This window comes from Triplophysa rosa, linkage group LG12 (genome assembly GCF_024868665.1).
Source record: "Triplophysa rosa linkage group LG12, Trosa_1v2, whole genome shotgun sequence".
Classification (NCBI taxonomy): Eukaryota; Metazoa; Chordata; class Actinopteri; order Cypriniformes; family Nemacheilidae; genus Triplophysa; species Triplophysa rosa.
Window position 1 is genome coordinate 10,390,909 of NC_079901.1, and position 27,226 is coordinate 10,418,134.

General features: G+C 36.8%; 1 protein-coding gene across 1 annotated transcript; it reads left to right on the forward strand.

Moving 5' to 3' along the window:
• The first annotated feature begins 13,680 nt into the window (after nt 1-13,680).
• LOC130563051 (uncharacterized protein C14orf132) lies at nt 13,681-26,249 on the forward strand. The gene is made up of 4 exons (XM_057348453.1): nt 13,681-13,793; nt 23,930-24,127; nt 25,354-25,582; nt 26,120-26,249. The coding sequence occupies exons 1-3, from the start codon at nt 13,767-13,769 to the stop codon at nt 25,393-25,395; spliced, it is 267 nt and encodes an 88-aa protein (XP_057204436.1). The 5' UTR covers nt 13,681-13,766; the 3' UTR covers nt 25,396-25,582; nt 26,120-26,249.
• The last annotated feature ends 977 nt before the right edge of the window (nt 26,250-27,226 follow it).

Sequence of the window (27,226 nt, forward strand, 5' to 3'; positions counted from 1 at the left end):
CCTCCACACACACACACACACACACACACACACACACACACACACACACACACACACGCACGCACACACACACACACACACACTTTTGTAAAGCAATAACCAGCAACCAGCTATAACCATAAAATATATCATACGAGGAACGCTTTCCAGGGTTCTTATCCATATAATGGATTTCAACGGGGTGCTGTTGGTTAAGGTCCAAATTTTCAAAAACCTCTACACGACACCAGCCGATGAATAAGGGTGTTGTCTAGCGAAACAATTAGTAATTTTCCAAGAAAACTAAACCCTTATTATTTCAAACATAAGTATACTGTATATAAATATATATATATACCCTTTTTTCGGACAGTGTAGCTTGCACTTCCTTGGAGTGCCTCCATGTAGCGCATCCACGAGTTCACGTACTCTGTAATCATGTTGGAAAGGTCACAACCCAAAAATGGAAGTTTCCGACCCAGTGTTTACGAGTGTGGAGACAGAAGACCGTTCGAAAGTTCTTGGATGTTAAATGACACGTTATGTCTTTGTGCAAGATTATTGTTTAAAATGGTCAGTTCGTGTGCATATCAGGGATGTTTAAATCTTTTAAAATCTACGTTACACGTGACCTTTCCTATGTGATTGCATAATATGTGGCAGTGCAAGCTGTTTACATATGTTTAAAAAGTATATTTATTTTTTTGTTTTCTTGGAAAATGACTAATCGTTTCACTAGAAAACACCCTTATTTATTGGCTGGTGTCGTGTAGAGCCTTTAGAAGCTGCGATGAAACTGATATTTGGACCTTAACCAACAGCCCCCCGTTCAAGTCCATTATATGGAGAAGAACCCTGGAAAGCTTTCCTCATAAACCTCAATTTGTTTTCGACAGAAGAAATGAATACACAGATGGCTTGTATGATATGTGGGTGAGTGAATTATCTTGAAATTTTTATTTTAAAGTGAACTACTCCTTTAAGTTCAAATGGCATAAAACCAATTTGATTTATCTTATTTTTATTTATTTATTTGATTTTTAAAAAGGGACTATGCACATCACAAGGGTTGTGCCAAAGTTAGCTATACAGCTAATTTGCATCTTAAAAATTTAAGGCAGTTTTGAATTGACGATTTAAGTTGAAATAGGTCAATTTTTTAAAGTATAGTCAGATCTCAATAAAGATTGCCCTTTACACAATTTACATAGCAACGGTCCCAGAATCAGTTTGAGGAAAAAATACTAATATGCACTGTGGAGTGTTTGATCTGACGTTCTGTAAAACTACCTTCTGTTACTAGAGCCACAAGCCCAAGACACCAACACATTACATAAAGTGCACCATGAAGTGAGCTGACAATGCAACAAACAAACATGCTGTACATGTTATACCTATGTAATCATTTGAACAATAATAATTTGCCTCCCAGAATAATTCTAAGTTAGGGTTTCTATGGAAACTGATAGAATAATCAGATTGACAATTCCTCACAGAATTAAATCAATCAGTGACAGTCAGTAACCATTGCACAACCCCTGATCCTCATGACACATTTGTTGATCCCACAGGGCTTTACTTATTATTATTCATGTTAGGAAAGTAAGAACTACTGTTTCTTGTTAACTACAAATATTAACATCATCTAACAACTAAAGTCTTATTATATACAGAAAAAACAACCAAATGAGTCCAGACAAGTAGTTCAACTCTTGTGAAATGCACACGCGGTCTTTACTCACCACACATTGTACCAGTGGGAAAGCAGAAACTTCCCGTCCTGTTTTTTATTCCGGTGTTGGATCCATGCCTTCAGGACCAGTGACAACCCCTGGAACCCCCACACAGCCCTGGTCCTCTCCCCCTGCACCCTGTCGTCCACCTGGTCCAGTTCTGTCACTCTTATCACCTGCCTGTGGTTCCTAAACACTTCCTCCTCGCCGAGAAGCTTTTCACAATGTTCTTCTACCACCTGCCTGGTTGTTGCTGTCTTATCTGAAGCTTTATTTTCTTTCCTCGAAGCTGTAAACCCAGGTAGCATCCACTAGGAGACTGCTGTTCTGTCTGCTCAGGCTGTCTCTGAAAGGTGTCTTCCCGAAAGACCCAAAGATCAGCTGAATGGAAGAATAGACGGAGAGGGCCAGATAAGATGTCAACGGCCAGAAAGATCACGCAGTAAGTTCAAAAAGAGAGCAGGACAGGAGGTGGGGGCAGGGGAGGCATTGGGGTACCATTTTGCTCAGGCTTCAAATGTTGGCATCACATAGGACATGAAATAGCATCACAGCTTCCTCAATCGACATCCAGATTATTAAAAAATGCTCCGGTTTCTTGGCTCAGACTGTCGTTTTGTTGTGCTTTCCTTAATTCGTAGCCTTGCTTTTGAAAGATTTTTCGTCCATGTAAGAAAAATCGGTCCCATCCTTTTTTGGAAACAGGTAATCTTTTCTTTCTTCTCGGATTTTCCTCTTCACTTCATATTATGTCTGGCATCTTCTCGCCAGGGCTCTTCCTCTCAGTGTAGCTCAGAGCTGCTCTCTCCATCTCTCTCTCTCTGTCTCTCTGTCAGTTATTTTATCCCCTCCCTCTCTTCTTGCTTCCTCTGTGTTGCTCTCCCACTCTTTGTAAGCCCCCACCCGGACAACATGGAATCTCCCCAAGTGCAAGACAGTAACAGACTAATTTCATTCATATCACTGGCTGCAAAAAAGAAAAACACCCATAAACACAGAGCATGAAAACAAATCAAATTTGAATGTGCTTGTGGACTGTCTGACTAGAAATTCGAAAAACAAGATAAAATACAATATGTCTATGTTGTCATGCCAATATGAGCTCTAATCTGTACAATTGTGAGTATACATTAGGTTCAGACTCTGAAGGGGTGGCGGTGTTTAGATTCTCCAGTACCATTAGTGTGTGATGCAATGAGAGGGATGTCATGTGAGCATTCAGTCTCCAGCATACCCAACGGATAAATGGCAGACTGGATTGTTTTTATTGAGAGCATCATTAAATTGCTCAGAGGGTTTTCCTGTAGCTCCGGAGATCTAACAGGATTCTCATCACGGTTATGCTTCATTTAAGCTGCAATCTTGCCTCTTTTTGGAGATCTCTGTTTGAAACGTACAAAATTGACGTTTTTTAGGTGTGTTGTGCTTTGGCAACGCTTCTCTACGTGGATAAAACTGGGTTACCAGATCTGCGTAACAAAACCAGCCCAATGGCCATTTAAAACTGGACAAAACACAGACGTGGCAACAGTCTGACAGCTGGCACCTCTTCTTTCTGTTTACAGGCACGGAGGCGAATCAACCTGACATCTCCCGCAAAATCCAACCCAAGCACTCAAATTGAAAATCATATAATAAATAAATGAAATCGTTATGAAAAGCTTGCTGTTGTGAATTGGGGTAAGGTAAGGAGAGTTTTATACATTTCTCATAAGAGTATAAAAAATAAATGAAAATTATGGATAAATGGAAAATTAAGGATAGAATTATTTGTAACAGAATTATAGATTATGTTCACGAATCACAAATAATAATAATAAAAAATTATTGGTATTTTAGGATATCAGAGCACAGTGCGAGACATTTCTGAAAAAATCGGATGTCTAAAAGACTAATAAGGTCTAAATTTGCCCTCCGTTTAAACGCACTACTGTCTAGGAAAAACAACAGATATGTTAAATAGATAAATAAATGATCTCTTGCAACCTCATATACACTCCTGCTAAACAAATAAAACCCCATTGATCCGCTAAACTACTTTAACTCCTAACAGCACAGGTGAGTACACTGTCAGTCTCATAACACCCACAATATGGACAAATATTGTCAAGGCAACAGAGAGGAACGCTGTTGCTATGGATACAGACATTTTAGTGAGCTAATTTACCTCCATTAGCTTCCATTACAGAGTTTGTTGGGGTATGTGGTCTCTACCAAGTTCAGGTGGCCTGAGTCAGCCTTACACACATTCCCACACACACATAACGGACCATCTCCCATGGTTGCATTTTCTTGCTTCTGACTTAACCCATAATCCAACAGTAGCCAGTTGCTTAGCAACTACCTCCAGGGAGACTTTTTCCGCATCAAAAGCAGCCTGCTGAAGACATGCGAGTCAGGAAACTAAGGATGTAGTCAGAGACACAGAGAGAGACAGTAGGAGGTATGGAGAGACAGATAAAGCTGACACTGAGGGGACAGAGGCCTAACATATGCCCGAATGAGAAAACAGCAACTGGGGTGGAGGCGGAGTCCTGTCAAATTCAATCAAATATTTTTTTTATATTCGGCCTCTTTTATTTTTAGAGGAGAGGCTGATGAAATATTCACAGGCTGCAACGCAAGACTCGCATTGCAACTGTAAACCCAATGTAAACCTCACATGCCCAAAGCAAACCTGCTTGACAGCATCTCACGACAGTCTTCACACTAGATTTACTAATAGTGAAAAGTGCATTATGAATAATCAACTGAGACTGTAATATTATATGTCAAATGATTTGATGAAGGCAAAACACAAGGTGTAAATCATCATAATGGTCTGTTTAATCGTCTTATTTGTCTCGCCGCTCCAGAGGTGTAAAGAGTACCTGAAAACCATACTTAAGTAAAAGTACAGATACCTTGCAGTGAAAATTACTCCATTACAAGTTACAAGTCACCAATTCCAAAACGACTTCAGTAAAAGTCTTAGAGTATCTGATTTTAACAGTACTTGAGTATTTTACTCATACTGAATGTAGGCTCAAAGCAGCACTAGTTCTCAACACTTAAGAGATATGTCGGTGAAAAACTAGAAACAGTTGATTTGTGAGGAGAGCAATCGCATTTATTTTCTTAAATCATAGTAAGACTGAACACCTCAAAATTGCAACAAATCATGGTCGACACCATAACCTACATCATTACAAACACCCTAAGTCTCATTTAAGCTCAAGTGCTCATAAGTAAACCAAACGCCTTCAAAAAGGTCTCTTCAATATAACAGATAAATAAAATAATGTTAAGTAGAATTAAAAAGTCAAAGCCTTTTTGCACTGGACATGCTGGTTTGGGCCTCATTGCCAGCTGCAGTCATGTCCTCATTTCACATACACTGTTAGCCCTTACCTGCCATTTCTACAGTAATACATTGTCAACACTGTTGCCAGCTAGTTACTGTAGGTGTTTTACAGTAAACTACTGCAATGGCTGTTTGAAGATACATTATTAAAGATTCTATTAACGCACTTAAGTCACACAGTCTTAGATGAACATGTGTAAATAACAGATGAACACAATAAATCTGTCAAGATTTCACCAGAGGAGAATTAAACACAAACATCAATAACATCTTCACATATTACAGACACCACTTTCACTTTATTTCTGTCATCTGTGTAAGATCTTATTGAGATTGAACTCGAGTTCATAGTGGTTCAATTATGTTTTAAGTCACCATTATGGCGATCAGTGTTTGCTTTGGTTGGACTCTTTGACTTTCTTGTAGCTTTAAAATGTACACTTATACAATAACACTGAAAGGGACTTTACAGGAACCGCAACTTTATGTTTGCTTAGTAACTGAAGATACATCTGAAAGAATTCAATCATTAAATAATAATAATATAGCATTTAAGATTTATTAAGATATGTTTGGTAAAGTGATTACATGTTATAATGGAAAGATCTCTGTCAGAAAATCTTTCTTTGCAATTGAGTCACAGTTAGACACTTGACATACAAACCTCATCAATGGTGACAAACAATCATGAATGAGTTTTGTACTATGTACCCAGCATGCATTGCAGCATGAAGCTGTTCAGTTGATTGTCACCATTGTTAAGATTCATATGTGACCCTGGACAACAAAACCAGTCTTATGGGTCAATGTTTCGAAATTAGGATTTTTAAATCATCTGAAAGCAGAATAATTAAGATTTCTATTGATGAATGGTTTGTTAGAACAGGACAATATCTGGCTGAGATACAACCGTTTAAAACTCTGGAATCTGAGGTTGCCAATAAATCTAAATATTGAGAAAATCGCCTTTGAAGTTGTTAATCAGGGGCACTGTAGCAGGCCATCCACTCACAAAAATAAAGTTTTTATATATTAACGGTATGAAATTTACAGTATATCTTCATGGAACATGATCTTTACTTAATATCCTAATGATTTTTGGCATAAAAGAAAAATCGATAATTTTCACCTATCCATGCATTTTTGGCTTTTACCAAAAATCTTCCCGTGCTACTTAAGACTGGTTTTGTGATCCAGGGTCACATATGTGGATTGTTCATTTCTCTGTGTCCGACTCATTCTATAGGTTAATATTTTGTCTATATAGTGTGAGAGCACTTTTGAAAATTGAAATACTATACATTCTTTTTACTGGTTTACATCACTTCATGGCAATAGTCCCACCATATGGTCAAATTTTGAGCAAACATGTTTAGAGCACATTTAGGAAGAGTTAGTTTTAAAAACAAGAGCTTTTGTAGATGTGTGACCTACAGTAACTAGCTGGCAACAGTGTTGCCAATATATTACTGTAGAAATAGCGGGTAAGGGCTAACCGTGTATAAACCGCCAGTGATTAACATCTACCTGATACTGCACTCATATTCATATAAAGAAGCCATGTTGATCAATTTTTGTAATTTAGGGCAAAATCCATAAGATTGTAGTACCTTCATTGCCCTGTAAATGGCAATATTAATTATAAGATAGGTGCCATGCAAAATGTAATGTGTAATTGCATTAGTCATTACAAATGTAGTGGAGTAAAGAGTACATATACTTGTTCAAAAATGTAGTTAAGTAGAGAGTAAAAGTTGCTAATATCTTTAATACTCAGTATTACTAAGTACTACAAAGTAGCCAAAAAGATACTTAAGTAAAGTAACCAAGTACATTTACTCCAATACTTTACACCACTGCGCCGCTCACAGAAGGGTGATATGCTTCAGATGCATTACATGGTTAAGATGAGAACAATTTCAGATACCTTAACTTAATTTTTGTATCTGAAAGGTCACGATAATGACTAAGTGGCCCTCACGGACACCAAAAATATCAGCTGAGATATAACAGTGTCGAGTAGATGAGCAAACATTTCAGAAGGTTAAAGTTTGCTTTGTTTCAGTAAGTACAGAAACATTCCATACAAGTATGTTAAACCAACGTTCAAATCAACGTGCTTCAAATGAATATAATACACGAATGCACTGTGGTAAAGATATGAATGGAGCATCACTGTAGTGCGTGAGCATCTCCTCATAGTGAATGGCTTCTTGTGTGTGTGTGTGCGTGTGTGCGTGTGCGTGTGCGTGTGCGTGTGAGAGAGAGAGAGAGAGAGAGAGAGAGAGAGAGAGAGAGAGTTATACAATATAAAGACAGTGTACTTTAATATCATATAATACTAATCTATACTCATGAGTCATTGTTTTTTTTGAACAGGAATAATTATTCTTGACAATAAATTATTTGTATTTACATTTTTATTTGTATTTACTTTACTCTCTCATTCACGTCTGCTAAATGACTAAATGGAAATGTACAGCCAAGACGCATTTTTAAGTGTCACGCTTACTGTGATACCCTCACTCTATCAAAAGTAACCCATAAGCAAGATATCAATAAACAATTCAGCCGTACGTTGCAGGTCTTCATTATGGATACATGTGTTCTGGGTCGTGGTAAATAGTTTTCGTTCACAAAGAGCTGTGTTTTCGGAATCTTTTGGTGGAAAATAAATGAATTTTCAGAAGTCCTCTTGCGCCCTCTGTTGGTTATGTTACGTATGTTCAAGTGCATACAACTTAAAAGTTACTTCAAAAAGTTTAAAGAACAGAGAGACTCAAAGAAAGGGGTAGCCAATCTTAATGCCTATCGCAGCAGCACCCATAACGTTTGCTGCACCAAACAAAATTACTGAAAACAATTACTAGAGCTCTCTAAACGATGTATTAAACCTAGTAGTGTTTGTGTGGGGCATACCAAATAAACGTTTAAACTGTATTACACAAATAATGACCAGTACAGAACTGTAGCTGTAGAGACAAATCCCGTGTTTTAGGAATCTGTGTTAAATTAGGGGCAATTCTGTGGTTTTCACCTTTCACATTAACATGTAGCCAGATTGACATTCGGATTCAGCCACAAATGTAGTTACATTTCCTGTAAATTATTTTCTTTGTTCACATTTGTATCTCAAATATAGTTTAATTTTAAAAAAGGTTAGCACTTTAAAACTATATAAAATATAGTTTACATTGTTTTACCTTAGCACCTGCTGGTAGTGCGGTAACAATCTTTTGGTTATAAAATACTGCCCGACTCTTGTCCTACTGTGCTTGCTTGTTCTTGCACTTTTATTATGTAAACTTTAGTTTGTAGGGTTTTGATCCTGTTTCACATGGTTGTTCTTATTAAAACAACAGTGTTCTTAATGTGAATGATGGTTTGATTACGTTTACCTATTATTTATTGCCTCCTTTTGTGTTCGCAGTTTATAGTGTTCTGAGGTACACGAAAAACGATTTTTGATAGAGCCTTTGTGAAATCGTCGTTTCTGCCCTTTCACCAACCTCAGGGCATAATGCTGTAAAGTGCTACAGTTTTTGTGCCGTGTGTGTTTTTAGATCCTTTTCCAGCACTGAATCTCACAGTGCACTTACACTTCCCCTGTGTGCTTTCATTAAGATGCATTGTGTTTCTTTCTGTCATGTTCCTGAAAGGAATAGTGTGGTGGGTGGGGGAGCTCTGTGATCTGTCATGATCAGAGTCCCATCTGTTCCTGAGCATCCAATGTCTTATTCCATCAACAGACAGCACGTCTTCACTGTCAAGAACAATCAGCATGTTGTTGAGTGTTTAATTCTTACCCATATCACAGGGACATTTTTAATAAGGAAATCTTCTGTCCCTGGTTGTAATGAAATAAATAATTTAGGAGATTATAACTTGTTTTAGGCTACTTAACATTTTACATGTTATTTAACATTCATGTGTTTCTTTAATAACTTGTTTATTATGTTACATTTGCATGAAGGTCAATATGAAGTTCCCCCTCCCAGAATATAGAAATTTCTCTCTGTATAAGTCATCAAAGGTTTTAGTGAAACTTTTTGCATTTTTTGCTAAGAATGTCTCCAACACTGTTGTCATTATAAATATCATAATTAAACCTACAGATGTCCTAAATGAATGCGAGTCTGCATGAGTCCTTGTTTCCCCCTCATCGTTGTGTACTGTATTCTATTGTGTTATGGTCTCTGTGTTCTGGATGCTCCTGTCACCAAAACAAATTTCTTGTATGTGCAAACATACTTGGCAATAAAGCTCTTTCTGATTCATGATGGACCGTCATGCTGTTATATCACACAGATTACCAACAGCTGGAGCAGTTCAGTATATGAGGTATTAACAATCCCTGTGACATGATGAGCTCATCAGTCCCACACAGAGCAGGTCTGCTAATGTCTTGAACATCTCAGTCACAGGGAGCAGTGGGATTACCCATGATGCTCTTCTACTTTGCGTTTTTCTTTGCATTCCTTGCATCAGGCATTGTTAAAAATGTACTGCTTTTTACAGCCATCTATACAATGCATCAATTTACAAAGGATTCGAAGGGGGTGCTTGTCTGAATTCCTAGTTTTCAGTTCAGAAGGTTTTGTTGTGGTTGAATCACACCAAAAAAATCTCACTCAATCTTAAAATCAAGTGTCAAGAGCCAAACTCAAGGAAACACTAAATGATGGTGACTTTTGTATGGTCTATAAATCCAGGTTACTTCAAATGAGTTGTTGGGCCAAATATTTTGTGTCAACTAAACTTTTTGAGTCGAAATACTTGGAAAATCAGGTGAATGCAACTTAACTGAGTCAAAGCAAATAGATAACTTAGAATTTTAAGTTAAGTGAACAAATTGTTTTTACAGTGCTAGGACATTAAAAACCTAAGATCTGAAGTTGAGTGAACAAATTTAGATACTGCAAGTTGGGTCAACTTAATATAAAAAATAAGTTAAATTTCACTAAATGGCGAAATGTATGTGACATTATAAAATCCTATTCGTGGTTTAGTTTCAATAAATGCTTTATTTGGCAAAGCAAGGAAGTATTGAGTCCTAAAAATTACATGCCACGTCAAGCTGTTTTATCTCAAAATATTACAGAAAAAAATCCTTACGATATAAAGACCCCCCAACCACACACAATGCTTTCATGAAGCACTCTATTTCCTTTAATCTCTCTCTCTCTCTCTCTCTTTCTCACCATGAAACCTCCTTAACACCACACACACACACACACACACACGCACACGCACACGCCACACACACACACACACACACACACGCACACACACACACACACACACACCACACACCAACACACAACCACGCATAGCACTGAGTATCTCTATCGCTACATGGATATATGCTTTTTAGTAAATGGATGTCTTTTAAATGGTTTTTAAAACTGAATTTAGAAAGAAAATTCTGCTTTGTTGGAAATTTTTCAAAAAATTTGACTATGAAGGTTTAGTCTATGCTCTGACAATTGAAACATGCTGCTCGGTTGTTTCAACCCATGGTTGGGTGAAATATGGACAGACCCAACCAATCATTTAAAATAATATAGGAAACTATACAGTGAGGGAAATAAGTATTTGATCCCCTGCTGATTTTGTAAGTTTGCCTACTTACAAACAAATGAAGGGGTCTATAATTTTTATGGTGGGTTTATTTTAACTGATAGACACAGAATATTAAAAAAAATCAGGGGAAAAAAATGTTATATAAAGGTTATAAATTGATTTGCATTTCAGTCAGTGAAATAAGTATTTGATCCCCAAGCAAAACATAACTTTGTACTTTGTGGAGAAACCCTTGTTGGCAAGCACAGAGGTCAGACATTTCTGATAGTTGGTCACCAGGTTTGCACATGTGTCCGGATACATTTAGTCCACTCCTCTGTCAATCTTTAAGGTTTCTTGGCTGTCGCTCAGCAAATTGGAGTTTTAGCCTCCTTCACAGAGGTTCTATAGGACTAGGGTCTAGAGACTGGCTAGGACATTTAATGTGCTTCTCCTTAAGCCACCATTTGGTTGTCTTGGCAATATGTTTTGCGTCTTTGTCATGTTAAAGGCTCATCCATGACCCATCTTCAGTGACCTAGTTAAGGGGAGGAGGTTCTCGTCCAAGATTTTACGGTACATGGGCCCGTCCCTCAGCCCCTCAATGCGGTGAAGTCATCCTGTATACCTGTAGCAGAGAAAAAGCCCTAAAGCAGAATGTTTCCAACACTGTGCTTCTCTGTAGACATGATGTTCTTGGGCTCATAGTCAGCATTTCTCTCCCTCCAAACACAGGAGTCCATTTTGGTCTCACAGCAGTGCCAGCACTTTCGCCAAAGCCTTTTCTGAATCATTTTTATGTTCATTGTCAAACTTAAGACGAGCCAGGCGGGCCTTCTTGGGCAGGAGGACCTTGCGGGTGCTTCAGGATTTCAGTCTACTGTGGCATAGCGTGTTACCAATGTGTTACCAATGTTTTGCTTGCTAACTGTGTTCCCAACTGTCTTGAAATCATTAACAGGCTTCTTCCGTGTAGTTCTGGGCTGATCTTTAACATTTCTCATGATCATCTTTACCCCATTGGGGAAATCTTGCAGGGAGCTCCAGAACAAGGGCATTTGATAGTTATTTTGTATATCTTCTATTTCCAAATAATCACACCAACAGTTGTCTCCTTCTCACCAAGCTTCTGTCTGTAGCCTATTCAAGGTTTGTGCAGGTCTCCAATCTTGTCGCTGACATCCTTTAAAACCTATTTGGTCTGGACCATGGTGTTGGAGAGGTTGAACTGGAAGATACAGATTCTGTTGGCAGGCATCTTTTATATACATAACAAGCTGATTTAGGAGTACTTTCTTAAAGTGACAGGACTAATCTGTGGTCCATATAGGCACATAACCAATCTGTGGAGCCAGAATTCTTGCTAGTTGGTAGGGGATCAAATACTTATTTCACTGACTGAAATGCAAATCAATTTATAACCTTTATATAACATTTTTTCCCCCTAATTTTTTTAAATATTCTGTGTCTATCAGTTAAAATAAACCCACCATAAAAATTATAGACCCTTCATTTGTTTGTAAGTAGGCAAACTTACAAAATCAGCAGGGGATCAAATACTTAGTTCCCTCACTGTATGTTATTGACCTCAAGTGTTTAAACTATTAAGCTAACTTATAAAGGGTGGCAAACATCTACATTTATTCTTGTTTATATAATGCTGGCAGCATTATAATGGGCCTTTATTATCTCTCCACTGCATTTCAACAATTATTCTGATTTTACAATGCATTTTGTAGTCCACATGAGGCATCTGTTTTCATCAGCCTAAAGCAGCTCTTTTGTTATCATTTAATAAAGCAAATGTTAAAAAATAGCATTAGCCTAAAGGTTAATAACATTAAACAGTTTGAAGTGATTCAGGCTTGTAGCAGTAAGAGGTCTGAATGACAGATTGGCTCAAAACAACAAACAAACTCATCATTCCTTTCAGCCCACAAAACAAAAAACATTAATGCACCTCTTACTTTCTTCAGAATTCTTTATCATAATCCTATTTTTCTTATTAAAAGTTAAAAAGTTTCACAATGCCATTATGTAGCCCGAAGCCTTTCATTTTAACATTTGACCTAAATTTACCTTAATGTTGCCTACTTATGTTTATGTGTATCTCCATATACCAGAGAGATTTGAATTTTCTTCAGTAAATGTCGTTAGAACTATATGTTTAGTTATTTGTAAGATTTTGTAATAAAATTATAACCTCTAAAAGAGCCAAAAAGAACATTCAACAAAGTGAATAATGCAATAGAAATGTCTCTAGCAACAGTAACACTTTCAAATAGAAAGATGATGTGAAACAAAGGCTTTGAATGGGGAGAAATAAAGCCTTTATGGACCATCACCAAGACACGGCAAAGCTATTTTAGTGCTATTTTTGAGTACTGTCACTTTTTCTATTGCTTGTACATGAATTGTGAATCTCCTGAGAAAGACAGCATCTGTTAAATGAACACGCATGAAGCTGAATACTATACATTGTGGAGCATCACTAATTTCAAAAGGTTACGGTCTATCTGTCAAACTATGCACATAATTCACAATTTTACTTTTGACCAGATGGATGATATATTTTTAGGTATATTACTGTTTTTTAGGGAGATACCTCACCGTTAAAAGCTCCCTTTTTGAATAAAAGCAACTGCTGAATGAACAAATGTGATAGACTATAGAATTCCCTGAACACTTCTACAGTAATTTTATTTGAACAGAAACAACAAATGTACAGATAAGTGATAACATGTTAAACTTTTATAACAAATTACTCATATGTGTAATTGGACTTTTGATTCAAAACCTTATCTCTTCAGTTCTCTCAAAAAAAAATGTTAATGGAACTAAAGGTATATCAATCATTTAGCAATCCAGATTGTAAAAGCAATATTGTTCACAGGCAGGTCTGTGGGGCTGAGGTTTTAAGCAGTACACAAGTGTCAAAGGATTTGACTGTCAAATAAAAAGTTGTATAAATAATTCTGCGAGGATACAGTGCTCGTGCATGCCTGCAGCTGAATTCACTAGCAGAGATGTGTGCATCCAGGCATCAGCGCGCGTGAGGAGAGACGCGCCTCTGAGTCTCTGTTGCTGTGCTGACATACAGAAGAGACTTTATCTCAACACACTCTGCAGAGACACAGGAGAGGATAAGGATGGAGTTATCACTGATGGCAGCGCAGGTATGACTTACAACATTCTTTTTCTTTGTTTAAAAATATATACGAAGGTAATTGAGTATTTTAACAAAGGGGTGTTGCAGTATATTTGAAGATTATTTATGCCAAGACCTGTAGACTGAAAACACTTATGCAGAAACGTATAAAATGTGTTGAATTAAACAAATTACCTTTAGGATGTAAGAAAAACATAACACTATGTTTTCCATTGCAACAATTTTTAAATAGATTATCAAAGTCTGTTTTATTGATGCAACTCATATATATTTCTTAGTTTTGGCCAGAAACAGTCTTGGTGTAATAATAGAATTGATACAATAATGTTTACCGTGTTATGATTTTATTTACTGATTTTATTAAAAATAACAGCCAATAAAATATAATCAACTATGAATATATTTTAATGATTAAGATATTACTACTTTTTAAGCTGTTTTCAATTTTGAAATGTTTAATAAATCCATTGATCGCTTATGTGCATAATAGACTGTTGAAATGCAGCTTATTGCTGTATGAATATATTTGACTATGAATATATTTTAATGATTAAGATATTACTACTTTTTAAGCTGTTTTCAATTTTGAAATCTTTAATAAATCCATTGATCGGTTATGCGCATAATAGACTGTTGAAATGCAGCTTATTGCTGTATATTTAGTAAAACATATCTAAATTCAAGATGAATACATTTTTTTCTGGTTTCCAACTAAAAAACCAAACCCATAAAATATTTGAAAAAAAAGAGAAAAAAACCATCAGGGCTTTGGGGACTAAAAGTGGAACATCAGAGTCATGTTTCATTTTCAAGAAGTCATAAATACAAATGTAAATGTATTGCATGCTATGCCATGTTTAACTATTTTTCTTTGTTCTAATTTTGTAATGAATTACATGAGTTTAGGTTGATGGGCATTGGCACAGAAAAATCATTGCATCTCTGTTCTGTCCAGAAAGCCCCCAGGCCTGTACCTCTCTCTATCAGACAATAACACCACTAAAGGCTGTATATATCAACACTGTTAGTGAAAGGACCCTTGACAATTATTAGCACAATATCAGCTTTGTCAGTATTTGAAATGTATGGATTACTTTTGACAGAAAGACTTTGCACAGCTGACTTTTACACGGTAATGTATAATAATAAAAAACGACATTGGTTTTAAATGCTTATATAGTAAAAGAGCTGCTTTCAGGTGAAATGCTCAATTAGTGACAGAATAAAGCAACTGGTGATGCTATTTAATCAAGCTGTTTTTCTTTGCCCACTTTATTATCAAGTGACAGGATGCTAATGAGATTTATAAAGCAGGGCACCGGTTCACACCTGTTCCCAAACTCATAATGTCATCATCATGAGTTGTCATCAAAGATGCCAATACCTGGAAATGTGTGCTTCCAAAAGGATGGCATTTATGTTGTTTAAAAGTTGTTTGAAGGTTGAAACGTGACAGTAAAAAACTCAAGATTCAAGAATAAACAAAAGATTCAAATTGCCACACTTTGTAAATTTTAATTTAAAATCAAACATTCTGTGAAATTTTGGTAAAACAGATAAAAGATTTTTGCCCCTGGCAAACGAATTTCTATAGCTGTGGCAGTTTCATGTCTCTTGCATCACTCCATGGTTAATAAACATAAATCAATATTTCATTCACGCATATTCAACATTGGGGTCCTGATCATCACCATCAATAGATTGTATTGTGATTGTACATTATCACTTTAATGCCTCAGAACAGTGACTAGTTAAAAATTCAATCAAATTCATGTTCATTGTTTTTTATATTTCTGTATTCTTAATTTCATAATTTAAACAATTAAAACAATGATATTGCAATCGTACTTCTGATCAGCAACTGCTTAGCTGTTCTATCTATTTTCACTGTAAACATGGCCTAATGTACAAGTTCAAGACCTACTTAGACTTTTCTTTAAGTTTACACGAAAGGCATCTCAAAGTTTCTTAAGCAGCTCTATGGCAGCCCTTGTCAGGAAACGACAATAAGAAGCAATGTCATTCAGCTCCACCCACACTCATCCCAGCAGACTACACCGATTCGCTACAACATCATTCAGTGATAAATGGGACAGCACATCAGGGGGCCGGGGGGGGGGGGGGAGAGGGAGGGGTCTGTCTCAGTCTGACAGGTGATTCATCCAGCACAGGTGAGGCAGGAGGATGAGCGGTGCTAATACATGTCATTGAGCAAGATTTTATTAAGTGACAGTCTATTACCCAACACATACCTGCACTGCTTGTTTAGCTCATATACTGTAGCTCATTCATATAGCTTCATCATTGTTTGGCATGTACAGTATATGTGTCACTGACACATGATGAATTTCACGATTATGTAAAAAATGACACAGAATGTACCTTTAAGAAAACACATGTATATCAGCTTTGTGAACATATTCATAATATTTTTTATTATTATTTGAATTAATAACAAACAATTTCATTTATTTAGTTCAACAGCCTGGTCATATCAGAAAAGCATGAAAAAACATGAAGTGCCATAGAAAGCTTACTGCTGTGTATTTAAAGGTAGTGTGTCTCTTCCACAGACGTATTTCTTACTTTAAGCCAATCATTAAACAAAAAAGCTGTTGTTTTTTGCTGCTTTTCGTTTCTAAGTATTATCTTTAACCCACTAATTGTGTCATGTGGTTTGGTTTTACCAAACCTGCGTTAAAATCCTTAATTGCACCGCTAGCCTTGGATTATCCCTTACATATTTATGGCCTTTTGGTTTTATTTGGTTCCGTTCTTTTTCTGCGTTCATATATTCTAGAGTTACTCTTATTAGGCCTATAGGGAGGTAGAAGGGTCTGTAACACTTACAGTTGGAGAAAGCGTAGCAGCTAACAACGTCCATTGACATCCATTAAAAATAGCCTCTGGTCTGGATCCTTTTCTGCGTTCCGCTAAAGCCAATGTGTTAGCATTAGCTGTTACGCTTTTTGGCTAAAGGTTGCAGGCTTTCCATCTAGTGGCTTTGTATATTCTTTGTTTTATCACTTGTTTCCTTAGTTACAGATTAGCCATCACCTGTTTCTAGTTTAGTTAATTCACTCTGTGAATAATAGGCCTAGCTATTCCTTTTCTGTGCTTATTGTCGGTTATCGTCTTTGCATGTTGTGTTAAACTGTTATGATTTCTAATCTAGTTGGTCGTGTTAGTTTGTTTAATAAAAGTGCTGCTAATAGTTCCTGAATTCCTTGCCAACCACAGCCAAGTGATATCCTTCATTACCCATAATCCTCCTTGTTTTGATTGTTTTGCTCTAACCACTGAGCTGCTTTCCTGTAGCTCAGTGGTTAGAGCATGGTGCTAGCAACGCCAAGGTCATGGGTTTGATCCCAGGGATTGCACATACTTAGAGGACAAATGTATAGTATAATGCAATGTAAGTCGCTTTGGATAAAAAGCGTCTGCCAAATGCGTAAATGTTTTGTCAGACCTATTGGGGATTAAAGAGATATGTTTGTGTGTTAGAAAGAGTGAACCCAAAACCTTTGGTCCTTTTGGTATCGATTATAACACTTACACCAATGGGACACAACTGCTTGAATGTATACCTACATAAACAAATGATTTGGCAGATGGAATGGGTGGTTGGACAACGCTTGAAAAGCTTGGCTGTTTCAAATGGAACTGCCAGTATCTGAATAATGTGGGATTTGCCTGATTTGCTGTGAGAGAGATAAAGCCAGAAGATCAGTAGAAGATGACTCTAATCTGTTCGGAGCAATCACCCTGCAGCTAGATTACTCTCTCACACACACATATCATGATATAGTCGCTACAGTGCAGTGACTTTTTTAAAGAAGACACCTTTTCAGTCCACTCTGGGCTGAATTTCATAAAATTTCTGTAGAAATTACAGTATTACTGGCAGCAGTTTGCCAGTAACTTACCGTAGATTTACATTTATGTAATTTACTGGCAACAGTTTGTTTAAAGATAAATGAACATTAAACATTAACAAGCCTTTATCTTTACAGAAATAAACTATAAAATAACAGCCTCATGCAAAGCATTCTGGGAACCAAATTTTGAGAAAAAAAATCAATAAAAGGTTGATGTTCCCAGAATGCTTTGCATGATGCTGTTATTTCAGTAGTTTTTTTTCTGTAAAGATAAAGATTTGTTAATGTTTATTGTTCATTTATCTTTGAACAAACTGTTGCCAATAAATTAGATGCATATAAATCAACAGTAAGTTACTGACAACTAGCTGCATAACTACAGCAAATTTTTTAACGTTTCTAACGTTTTTTACTCTTTGAATATTCAAGGTTAATAGGTAAAAAGTTTACATAATACGCTTTGTTGACAGTTTTGAGAGGAGCTGCGAGATAATGACATGTACTGTATCCTCCCACTGGTAAACCGTGCGGTCATTTTGTGTATTTTTGATTCACGACACTAATTCATGGGTTGGGTTTGGGTTTAGTTTAGCCGACAGTGCACTCTAAAAAAAATCTGTAAAAACAGGGCACAATATACTGTATTAATAAGAAGGAATTTTCCGTATTAAATTTTTACAGTTGTTTTATTTGTATTTTACATTTTGCAATACATTAAATTACATTTTAGCATTAACGGAAATGTCCGGAAAATAAAGGAAAATGTACTGGTAATTTTCTGCCAGTACTTTATCCGTTTTTTTACGGATTTTTTTTACAGTGTGGCTTAAAGCACAACTGTTCTTGCTTTCTAAAAGAACACGCAAAGATCTGTCAGCGGCACCCTCTGGTGAACAGATTTATGTTTACATGGAGAGGACCTCTCATTAGAGAGCATTACCACTTACCACTGCTAACAGCTTTTAGTTGTGGAAAACAACATTAGTTGCTGTCTCACAGTAGACAAATGTACTTTTTGTGGATCTGGAACTCGGCAGTCTAGCCAGAATGAGTCATTCTCAGCTTATAGTGTTCTGTAAATGCTTTTTAAGCTGTTTGTTTTTGCCCTCGGTTTAAAACTTTGTATTCTATTAACCTGAATTTTAACTTCGTTAAGCTTGACATTAATTTCTGTTTTGTTGTATTAAAGGGGTGCTGCAACGGTGTGTCATGCATTCTGACTTCTTTACAATGTTAAATGTGCTGTCTTCTCATGCTTAACATGGTCAACTTGTCAAAAAACGAGATGTGCGTAATGCGTATTACGTAGTATTTCTGTGCTCGATACACTCCCCCAGCGATCGTACAGGTTTCGGAAAGTTTTTTTCGAACATATAAAACTGTTTCGTAACAATTTTTCTTAGTCCCTTATTGGACCATTCTCCCGGAAAAGCATGCGGCAGCAAGGAGAGCAGGAGAAGGAGCATGCGCAGACGTCACTTTCACTTGTGTGCAGGAGAGAGAGAGAGCATACGTTCGCGAAGTTCAGGTGCTTGTTTGTTCACTGCATTTGGGTGATGAATGTTATATAAACGGTGGATATAACGCTGGATTTGGTGATCGTTTGAAACTGATATAAGGAGCCGTCCCATCGCTAAAAGATGCCGGACATGAACCGCATGCGGTGAGTGAAACTGATGTCTGTGTTTTGTTGGCAATGGGTGCGCATGAGCTTTAGTTCAGCCTACCCCTCTCCCCCCCCCGCACGCGCCGTATCGGAAAAAATCGTACAGCTGTATCTATCTTTTATAAATGTGATCAAACTAAATACTCTTCGAAGATACGAAGTATGCAGTACTACTCTATAGGATTGGCAGAAACCGCGTGTGTTAGGGCCACTTTAAGACCCATTCCTGTCGAGTTTAAGTCGTGTGCAGCTAAAACTAATGAGCTATATATTTACAAAGATATTGAGAGAAAAGTACACATCGTTTGAAATCACTTTCAAAGTGACACATCATTAATTCAAATTAAGAGAGATTCTGTGTGATGCTTTTCTTCACATAGATAGAACAGAACTGAAGAAATTTTAGTTCAGTTCAATTTTTAGCGAGAGTTTGCTAAAATGTCCTTGCACAAAGCCAATGACAGCAACTAATAGTATAGGTGACACCATGGGTGCTATTCAGACGTTAAAGTAAAACAAAATTGTTGCTTATAATAATAATTTATATGACAAAACATTTAAAGAATCTTTAAATGCAGATATTACCCTACTTTTTGACAGCATGGAGGTGACATTAGATGACCCTTCATTAACCTTTTTCAAGGGGCTGTTATGAGATCAGCAGAACAAGAGTGATGAAGGTGTCTGGATCAGATTAAATCTGATGAATGGTGCTTGTCGCTTTCTAAATAGGGTAGCAATGAGGTGGCGGACCAACTGAACAAAATGAACGCCAGCACCGAGAATGCACCTGTAAGACTGGTGGCATATCACATATGCCATACACAGATGGAGCTGTCTTGTTTTTTTAGCCAGGCATCAATTTCAATTTTGTTTTTACATTGGCTTCTAGGGCTGTTGAATATAATTGTTTCGATGATGCATTGTGATGCTGATGCAGAAGAAAACAAATAGATTACGCTATTAAAAATGCAATTAAATGTAATATGTGCCAACGGTTTCTGTTCATATTGCAAATAAAGTATTCTAATTTTATCTAAACGGTTGCTTAAAGGTGCAGTGAACTAGGACCACAATTTTAACCCGAGCTTTTGTTATATAAGAGGGAATCGTATACAAGCGAACATCCTGTAAGTGTCAGACCTGAAAACGCCCTCGAACTGTTATCGACACGAGGCTCAGCGAACGGCAGGTCCTGGAATGCACCTATCATAGATCACCGCCTCCACAGAAGAATATCAACGACTACTTCTCGAGCCCCGCCCACTGGTTCGCGCATGACCGTACTGAACACAAGCTGCACAGAACCAGATAGAGCGAGTGTAAGCATCATGCCGTTAAACATCGCAAAATATTGTGCAATGCCTGGTTGTGGAAGAACACAGTCGCTGCATAAACTTCCTTCGAATTCCGACAGTAATGCGTGGTTGAAGTTCATTTTTAAAGACGTTCCAGCTCACGTGGGGAAAACATTGAGCGTTTGTTCGCTTCATTTCAACAAGGATTCCTTGAAAACGTCTTTGCAGAGAGACTCAAATGAAAAAGCAGTGCTGTGCCGTCAATATTGGATCCGATAGGAATCCCAGCTGGCATTTCAACGTTGAGTTACTGTTGAATCAACGTCATGGGTCAACGTTGAATGACCATTGGATTTTGTTCTGATTTTGAAAATTGAAACAACGTTGAAATCCTGACGTTGTTTAAACGTCTCAGGTTTCAACATGGGTGAATTTAGGTATAAACCATTAACGTTTAATTAACGTTGAGTTAAGTGTCGATTTTGAAAATTGAATCGTTGAAATCGCAACATTGTTTTAACGTCTTCCTTTAAACCTTAAATCAACTACAGATATACATTATTTTCTAGGTCGCAACTGGATCAACATATACGAATAGTATAACCATTCTGAATGCTATTATTACAACTTGTGCACAAAAATATGGTAAACTGGAATACTGAGTGAATTACTGAAAAGTATTATCAATGCAATTGTTAGCATTCAACTTGTTGAGCATAATTACAATATAAAATGACCTCAAAGGGTAATCTGAATATGAATGAGAAAAACTTTATGGCATGATTCTTAACAAACAAAGGAAAAGCAGCTATTTGATCTTTCTATTAAAAAAATCTTTCAAACAGTATAGTTTCAAAATGGCAGGAAAGACACTGGATGTTCCAAGAATACATGAAAACCCTTTTTTAAGATGCCAAAATGGAATAGAAAAACAAATCAAATTTTTTTAGAACATTTTATTCTGTATAAAGAAAAACTTAAACAATTGTTGCAATAACTTGTTAAACATTTTTTATTGCTTTCTTACGGCCAACACCACCCATCCTTTCTGGTGCATATTTCAAATATCTGGATATAACTCCTTGAATATTTGATTGGGTTGTGTTGTGAGTGTTGATGACAGCATCTAAAGGGAAAAAAATCAGAAGTTAAGTCATCGTCATAAATGCTGTACATTTGAGCCCACATATGAATCCTGTGTTATTACTGCCAATTATTTTCCAAGCCTTTATTATTCATTTTATTAGTCATAATTTAAAAACCATAACATTTCCTGATTAATGCCAGATCAACAGTAGGGCAGTGTGTACAGCACTCTCCTCCTATTGTCCATGCGAAACTTTGTTTCCTTTCATATTTGCATTGCATCTTACATACATGACAGACTAAACCCTGTAAGTAACGCGATTATTGAAATGCTATTTTTCAAACATGTAAATTACACATTGGTATAGTGAGAATGGTTGGTGGCAAAAAAAAACTGCAGGTATATATTGGTTCACCAATAATCATTTAAGCAAAAATATTTTAAAGTGAAAGTCAATAAAACAACCCCTGAAGTCCTTACGTTAGCAACACAGTGGCTAGTACAATTTGAATTTCGGCGGGAAGCTCGAGACACACTCGTATTACAATAGCACGGCACATAAAGGATCGAAATTACACTCAAAAAATGAAGAAAAAAAAAACATAACGAAGTAATACAAATAGTAGACCAATAGCTAGCCTACACATCAAGACCAGTAAGTTTTGCTTACCTTAGAAATGTGTGTTTTCTTTCCGCTGAGACCTTTCATGCTTCTGACTACCTGCGCGAAACCAGAGCCCTAGCACGAGACGAGTTGACTCTGCAGTCCAGTCTGGAATCTCGCGAGATTATCCCTTTTTTTTAATCCAGTTGTTGTGTGAGAGAGTGCATCTAACTTGTATCATGATAAAAATATGCTATAAAAATATTCATGATTTTGGATGGGCAACTCCCCCCCCCTCAAAAAAAACAGTATAAACAAGTCAGTTATTTTTTTAAGTTTAACTTAATGATTTAAATGTTAAGTGTTTTAAGTATCCACATTCATGTAAAATTATCACAGAAAACATTCATACTGGACAAATTCATTTTTGTATGTTAAACATATTATGTTGATTATTGGTGCAGACCTTGCTGAATTTTCAACGTTGATTTATAAGTATTTTACTGACCTTTTACAACCATTTAGCATTAAACATTGTTTCAATGTTGGATAAACGTTGAACCATGAACGTACATAATTTCAACCAAATATCAACGTTGAAGGTCGGTCGTGTGCCAGCTGGGATGGCGCAGCAATCTTATGTGAGCAAAACATATTTGTACTATGCGTCACTATTGCTTTGTTAGAGATCGCTTGATATGCCCTGATAGTATTATAGGGACCTCTAGTCATTTGTAATAATTGTAATCGGCATCTCTGATTTGGCAGGCTCATATATCATTTTTCAAGGTTTTATCCACCGTTTGCGAATAATGGAGGCTGTTTTGATGTGTTTTGATATTATTTCTGGTGCTGGGTCATTTTTGACGAGAGTCTATACCGTTTGTTTATTTATCATGAAAACTATAACATTTGAGACCCGCGATCGCGGTGATCTTCTGTCCGGTTCTTAAATGCTGACATGTACGGTCATATATTACTAAACACCATACAACTATAGGCTATACAAACTATACGCAAAGCCTTGCCATCACATCCGGGAAATAAATCCGTCCCAGTTCACTGCCCCTTTAAAACATAAACCGGATCTACTCGCGTTTCGAAAGAAGCGGGCGCCTCTGTAGTGTATTTTAAAGGGATAGTTCACCTTCAGAATGAAAATTCTGTCATCATTTACACGCCCTCTTGTCATTTTAAACCATTTCAAACACAAAAGAAGATATTTTGAAAGAAAAATGTTGGTAACAGAAAACCGTTGGTCCCCATTGACTTGCATTGGTTTTGTGTCCATACAATAGAAGTCAATGGGGACCAACGGTTTTTGGTTACTGACATTTTCCAAAATATCTTCTTTTGTGTTCTACAGAAGAAAGAAAATCACAGGTTTAAAATGACGAACCTCCTTTCAAGGAGCTTTGACTAGACGAGAAAAGGCGCATTAGTAAAAGTGTGAGGGAGACAAACTTGTGCAGTAATACTGAAAATTCTGATGCATCGTGAAATCGAATTGAATCGTCAACATTATGATAGAAATCGAATTGACTCTTGACTATTCAGAACGATGATCTCTGCTGCATATTGTACCTTACAGAGTTTTTCTCTGCTTGCAGCATTTTCAAGCCGTCAGCGGGGCCTTCATGGATTCTCCATACACTGGCAACTCATCCCTTCAGACTTCCACTTCCAACCTCAATGCGAACTTCTCCCGACCGGCCGAACAAGAAGAGGAGGGCAAGTTTTCCAGCGATGCCATCTGGCTGTGGGTGGCTGTCATTGCAACCATTGGCAACATTGTTGTGGTAGCAGTGGTGTGTGCCTGTGCCTTTTAGACCCCGTAGCGTGCAAGAACGCAACCTGACCTCCTGACCCTTCACCCATTTGCACTTTTAGCACACTAGTTACCCTGTTCTCTCTCCCAAATTTTACACGACAGTAAATTGCGTTGATTTAAGGCTGAATTACAGAGCTGTAATTGGTAAGCATTTCTGCTGTAGCTCTGATGTAGCTCGGATCTTTGTTTAGTTGGTTACTTAAACATGTATTATGTAAACTCCCTTTGAATGTCCAGTTCAACAGTGATTCCAGTTGTGATCTATCAGATCCCCCTGATTACCCAGAGCAATGTTCCTGGATTTGGTTTATCATTATAATGTGTGTGTTCTAAGTCCCGGCTAAATTAAGGACAGATGGTTGTCCAAAGGGTCTACACGTTAAACACAATTTAACCGGCTTACATTGCCCCTGGTAATTTTCACTACAGCATTCACTAGAGGGGTCAACACCAATTTTATAAATGCTACACCACTTTGGGGGGATTTAGTAGAGTATATGAGAAAATATTTGTATATTTTTGTAGAGCTTGAATTTTTTTCTTGTCAAAATACACAGCTGCTTCTAAGTGGCCCCAATTGCAAAATATGTTTTTTTTTGGAAGCTGGATGGTGTAGTAATAGAATCTACCAGCAGGGGCTCACTTGCCCATGCTATGCAGCCCAATTTTGACCCCTAGGTTAATAATACACTGAGCCAGCTTTATGAACCCTGTCAGCTTTAGTGTGTGTTCAGTTTGTGCATGCAGTCTTACATTCACATGTTAAGATAATTTAGCACACAAATATTCTTGGATCCCACCTCATTAATTCAATCACATCTGTCTTTCCAATATCCATAATTCTCCTTGTCTGAACTGTATGGATGACCTGAGTTAATAATGCTCCATTCAGTCTAATAATTGAGATATTATATGTTCACAATGATTCATCAGACTGAGGAGGAGGCGCAAGTAAAGCAAGAGAAAATAATTTTGCATGCAATCGCTCCGTGCCATTAAGTCTAAGCAGCGGGTGAACTCATTTTGTGTTTTTCTTAGACCCAAAGTTGAAAATGTTTTTAGAACATGCAACATTTACTTTTTTATTTAAAGGCCAAGAATAATTTACTATAAGGAGGGAAGATCCTTAGCATCCATTACTTAGCTTTGCTCTGGTGAAGCTGACCGGTGGTTATGCATTCCTCTCCCTGTTATCTCCTTTAGGAGTTTCGTAAAAGGTCTGTGATATTTTTCTGGACAGTTTGATCTCAGAAATATGGCACAGTCCATTGTCGGGGTTAGCGGAGGTTGTGTGCTTGGCTTTGGAGTCAGTGGAGACATAGGGGCCCACCACCCACTCAACTACTTCACAATGTGCCTTAGGGAAACCTCACGCTGCCAATCCGAACGCACTGGTGGAAACAGCATTTAGATTGCTTATCCTATTTTGAAGGTACATTCATTGCATTATTTATTTAGATTATTTTTACAATCCTTTTCTATGTTACAATTCACACATATTTTATGCACATATTATATTACAAGTGAGATTATAAAATAATTGTAATTCAAACATGTATTTATGTATTTGTTACGTTTTGCAATACATTGTACTGTATATCAATTATTTCAGATTATTCTCTGACTCTTCTTACTTTTTGTTCCTGCATTTTCCTCTCAGTCGTTGAACTACTTGCCTTGAATCGTAATCAGTCTTGGATTGCATTCTGCAAGTTCTCAAAACAAAAGATACCCAATGTACAAAAACATGTTTTAAAAGCTCAAGGCTGACAACCAGAACCCCCCAGTTCATCAGCTGCATTTACAAAGTTTATTGCACAAGACTTAAATTTCTAGGCATCTAAGTTTTTTTTAACTTATGCCTGTGGTGTCCATGATCTAAAGGCATTGTACAATGAGAATGTTACAGACTCTTGAGGTCTGCAAGGAGATTTATGTGACCTTTAACACATCTCTTCTTGTATTTCAGATTGAAAGGAACACAACTACCGAAGGGACGTATTTCATTATATTTTCTAAAGAAGAAACAGCCTTGAGACAAAGATAGCTTTGGTTGCTGCCAGAGCATGATGTGAACCTGTTTAAAGATGCTTTGGTGTTTTGGCAAATGAATATATATATATATATATATATATATATATATACTGTATATATATGTGTGAATGTTAAGATTGTCACGATATTATTTTTGGCTTTTTCTGGTTATGCAGTTATAGCAGAATACAGTAAAGATATGTGCAGAGCGTGAGCATGAATAGTAATAACATGTCATGTATATTTTGTATATAAATGTGCCAAAATACATTGTAGGAGGTATATATAAAAAATATATATACTGTATATCCGTCGTAAAACAAATTAATATTCATTTTTAGTAGTGTAGCATTAACCATTGTATTTGTGTTGTTAATTATTAGCAAAATGTTTTTTATGTTAGAAAGTGTATGAAGTATTAAAAAATAATATATTGTATATACAGTGCCCTCCACTATTATTGGCACCTTTGAGCAAAGAAGGCTGTAAAAATAAATCTGCATTATTTCTCGTTTTGATCTTTTATTTTAAAATCTACAAAACAAACATTTCATTCAAGTAAAACAATTCGATGTGGGCGGAATATTACATTGTGACATTTTTTCCCCTCTCTAATACACCCTGGCCACAATTATTGGCACCCCTAGAAATTCTTATGAGTAAAATATCAAGTATATTCCCATTAATATTAAAATTTTCTGAGCACACCAAGGTGACTAGAAACATGATGTTGTCCAGTCATGAATTCTTGTTTCACAGGAGAATAATATTAAGCAACACAAAGCCTAAACCCCCTTAACCATTCATCACAATGGGTAAAACCAAAGAATATAGTTATGATGTGCAGCAAAAGATTGTTGAGGTACACAAAATAGAAAGTGGATTTAAAAGGAAATGGTTGAAACAATAAAAATTCCCATTTCCAACATCAGGGCAATAATTATGAAATGTTAATGGATTGGAGATGTTGCAAATCTGCCTGAAAGAGAATGTGTATCTATATTGTCTTAATGCACAGCAAAGAGAATTTTTTGAGTGGCCA

What these genes read in the sequence shown, in the direction of transcription:
- LOC130563051 (XM_057348453.1), top strand. Translation starts at nt 13,767, where the DNA reads ATGGAGTTATCACTGATGGCAGCGCAG. An exon ending in TATCACTGATGGCAGCGCAG is followed by an intron (nt 13,794 to 23,929) that starts GTATGACTTACA and finishes CTCTGCTTGCAG; the next exon opens with CATTTTCAAGCCGTCAGCGG. An exon ending in ACATTGTTGTGGTAGCAGTG is followed by an intron (nt 24,128 to 25,353) that starts GTGTGTGCCTGT and finishes TATCTCCTTTAG; the next exon opens with GAGTTTCGTAAAAGGTCTGT.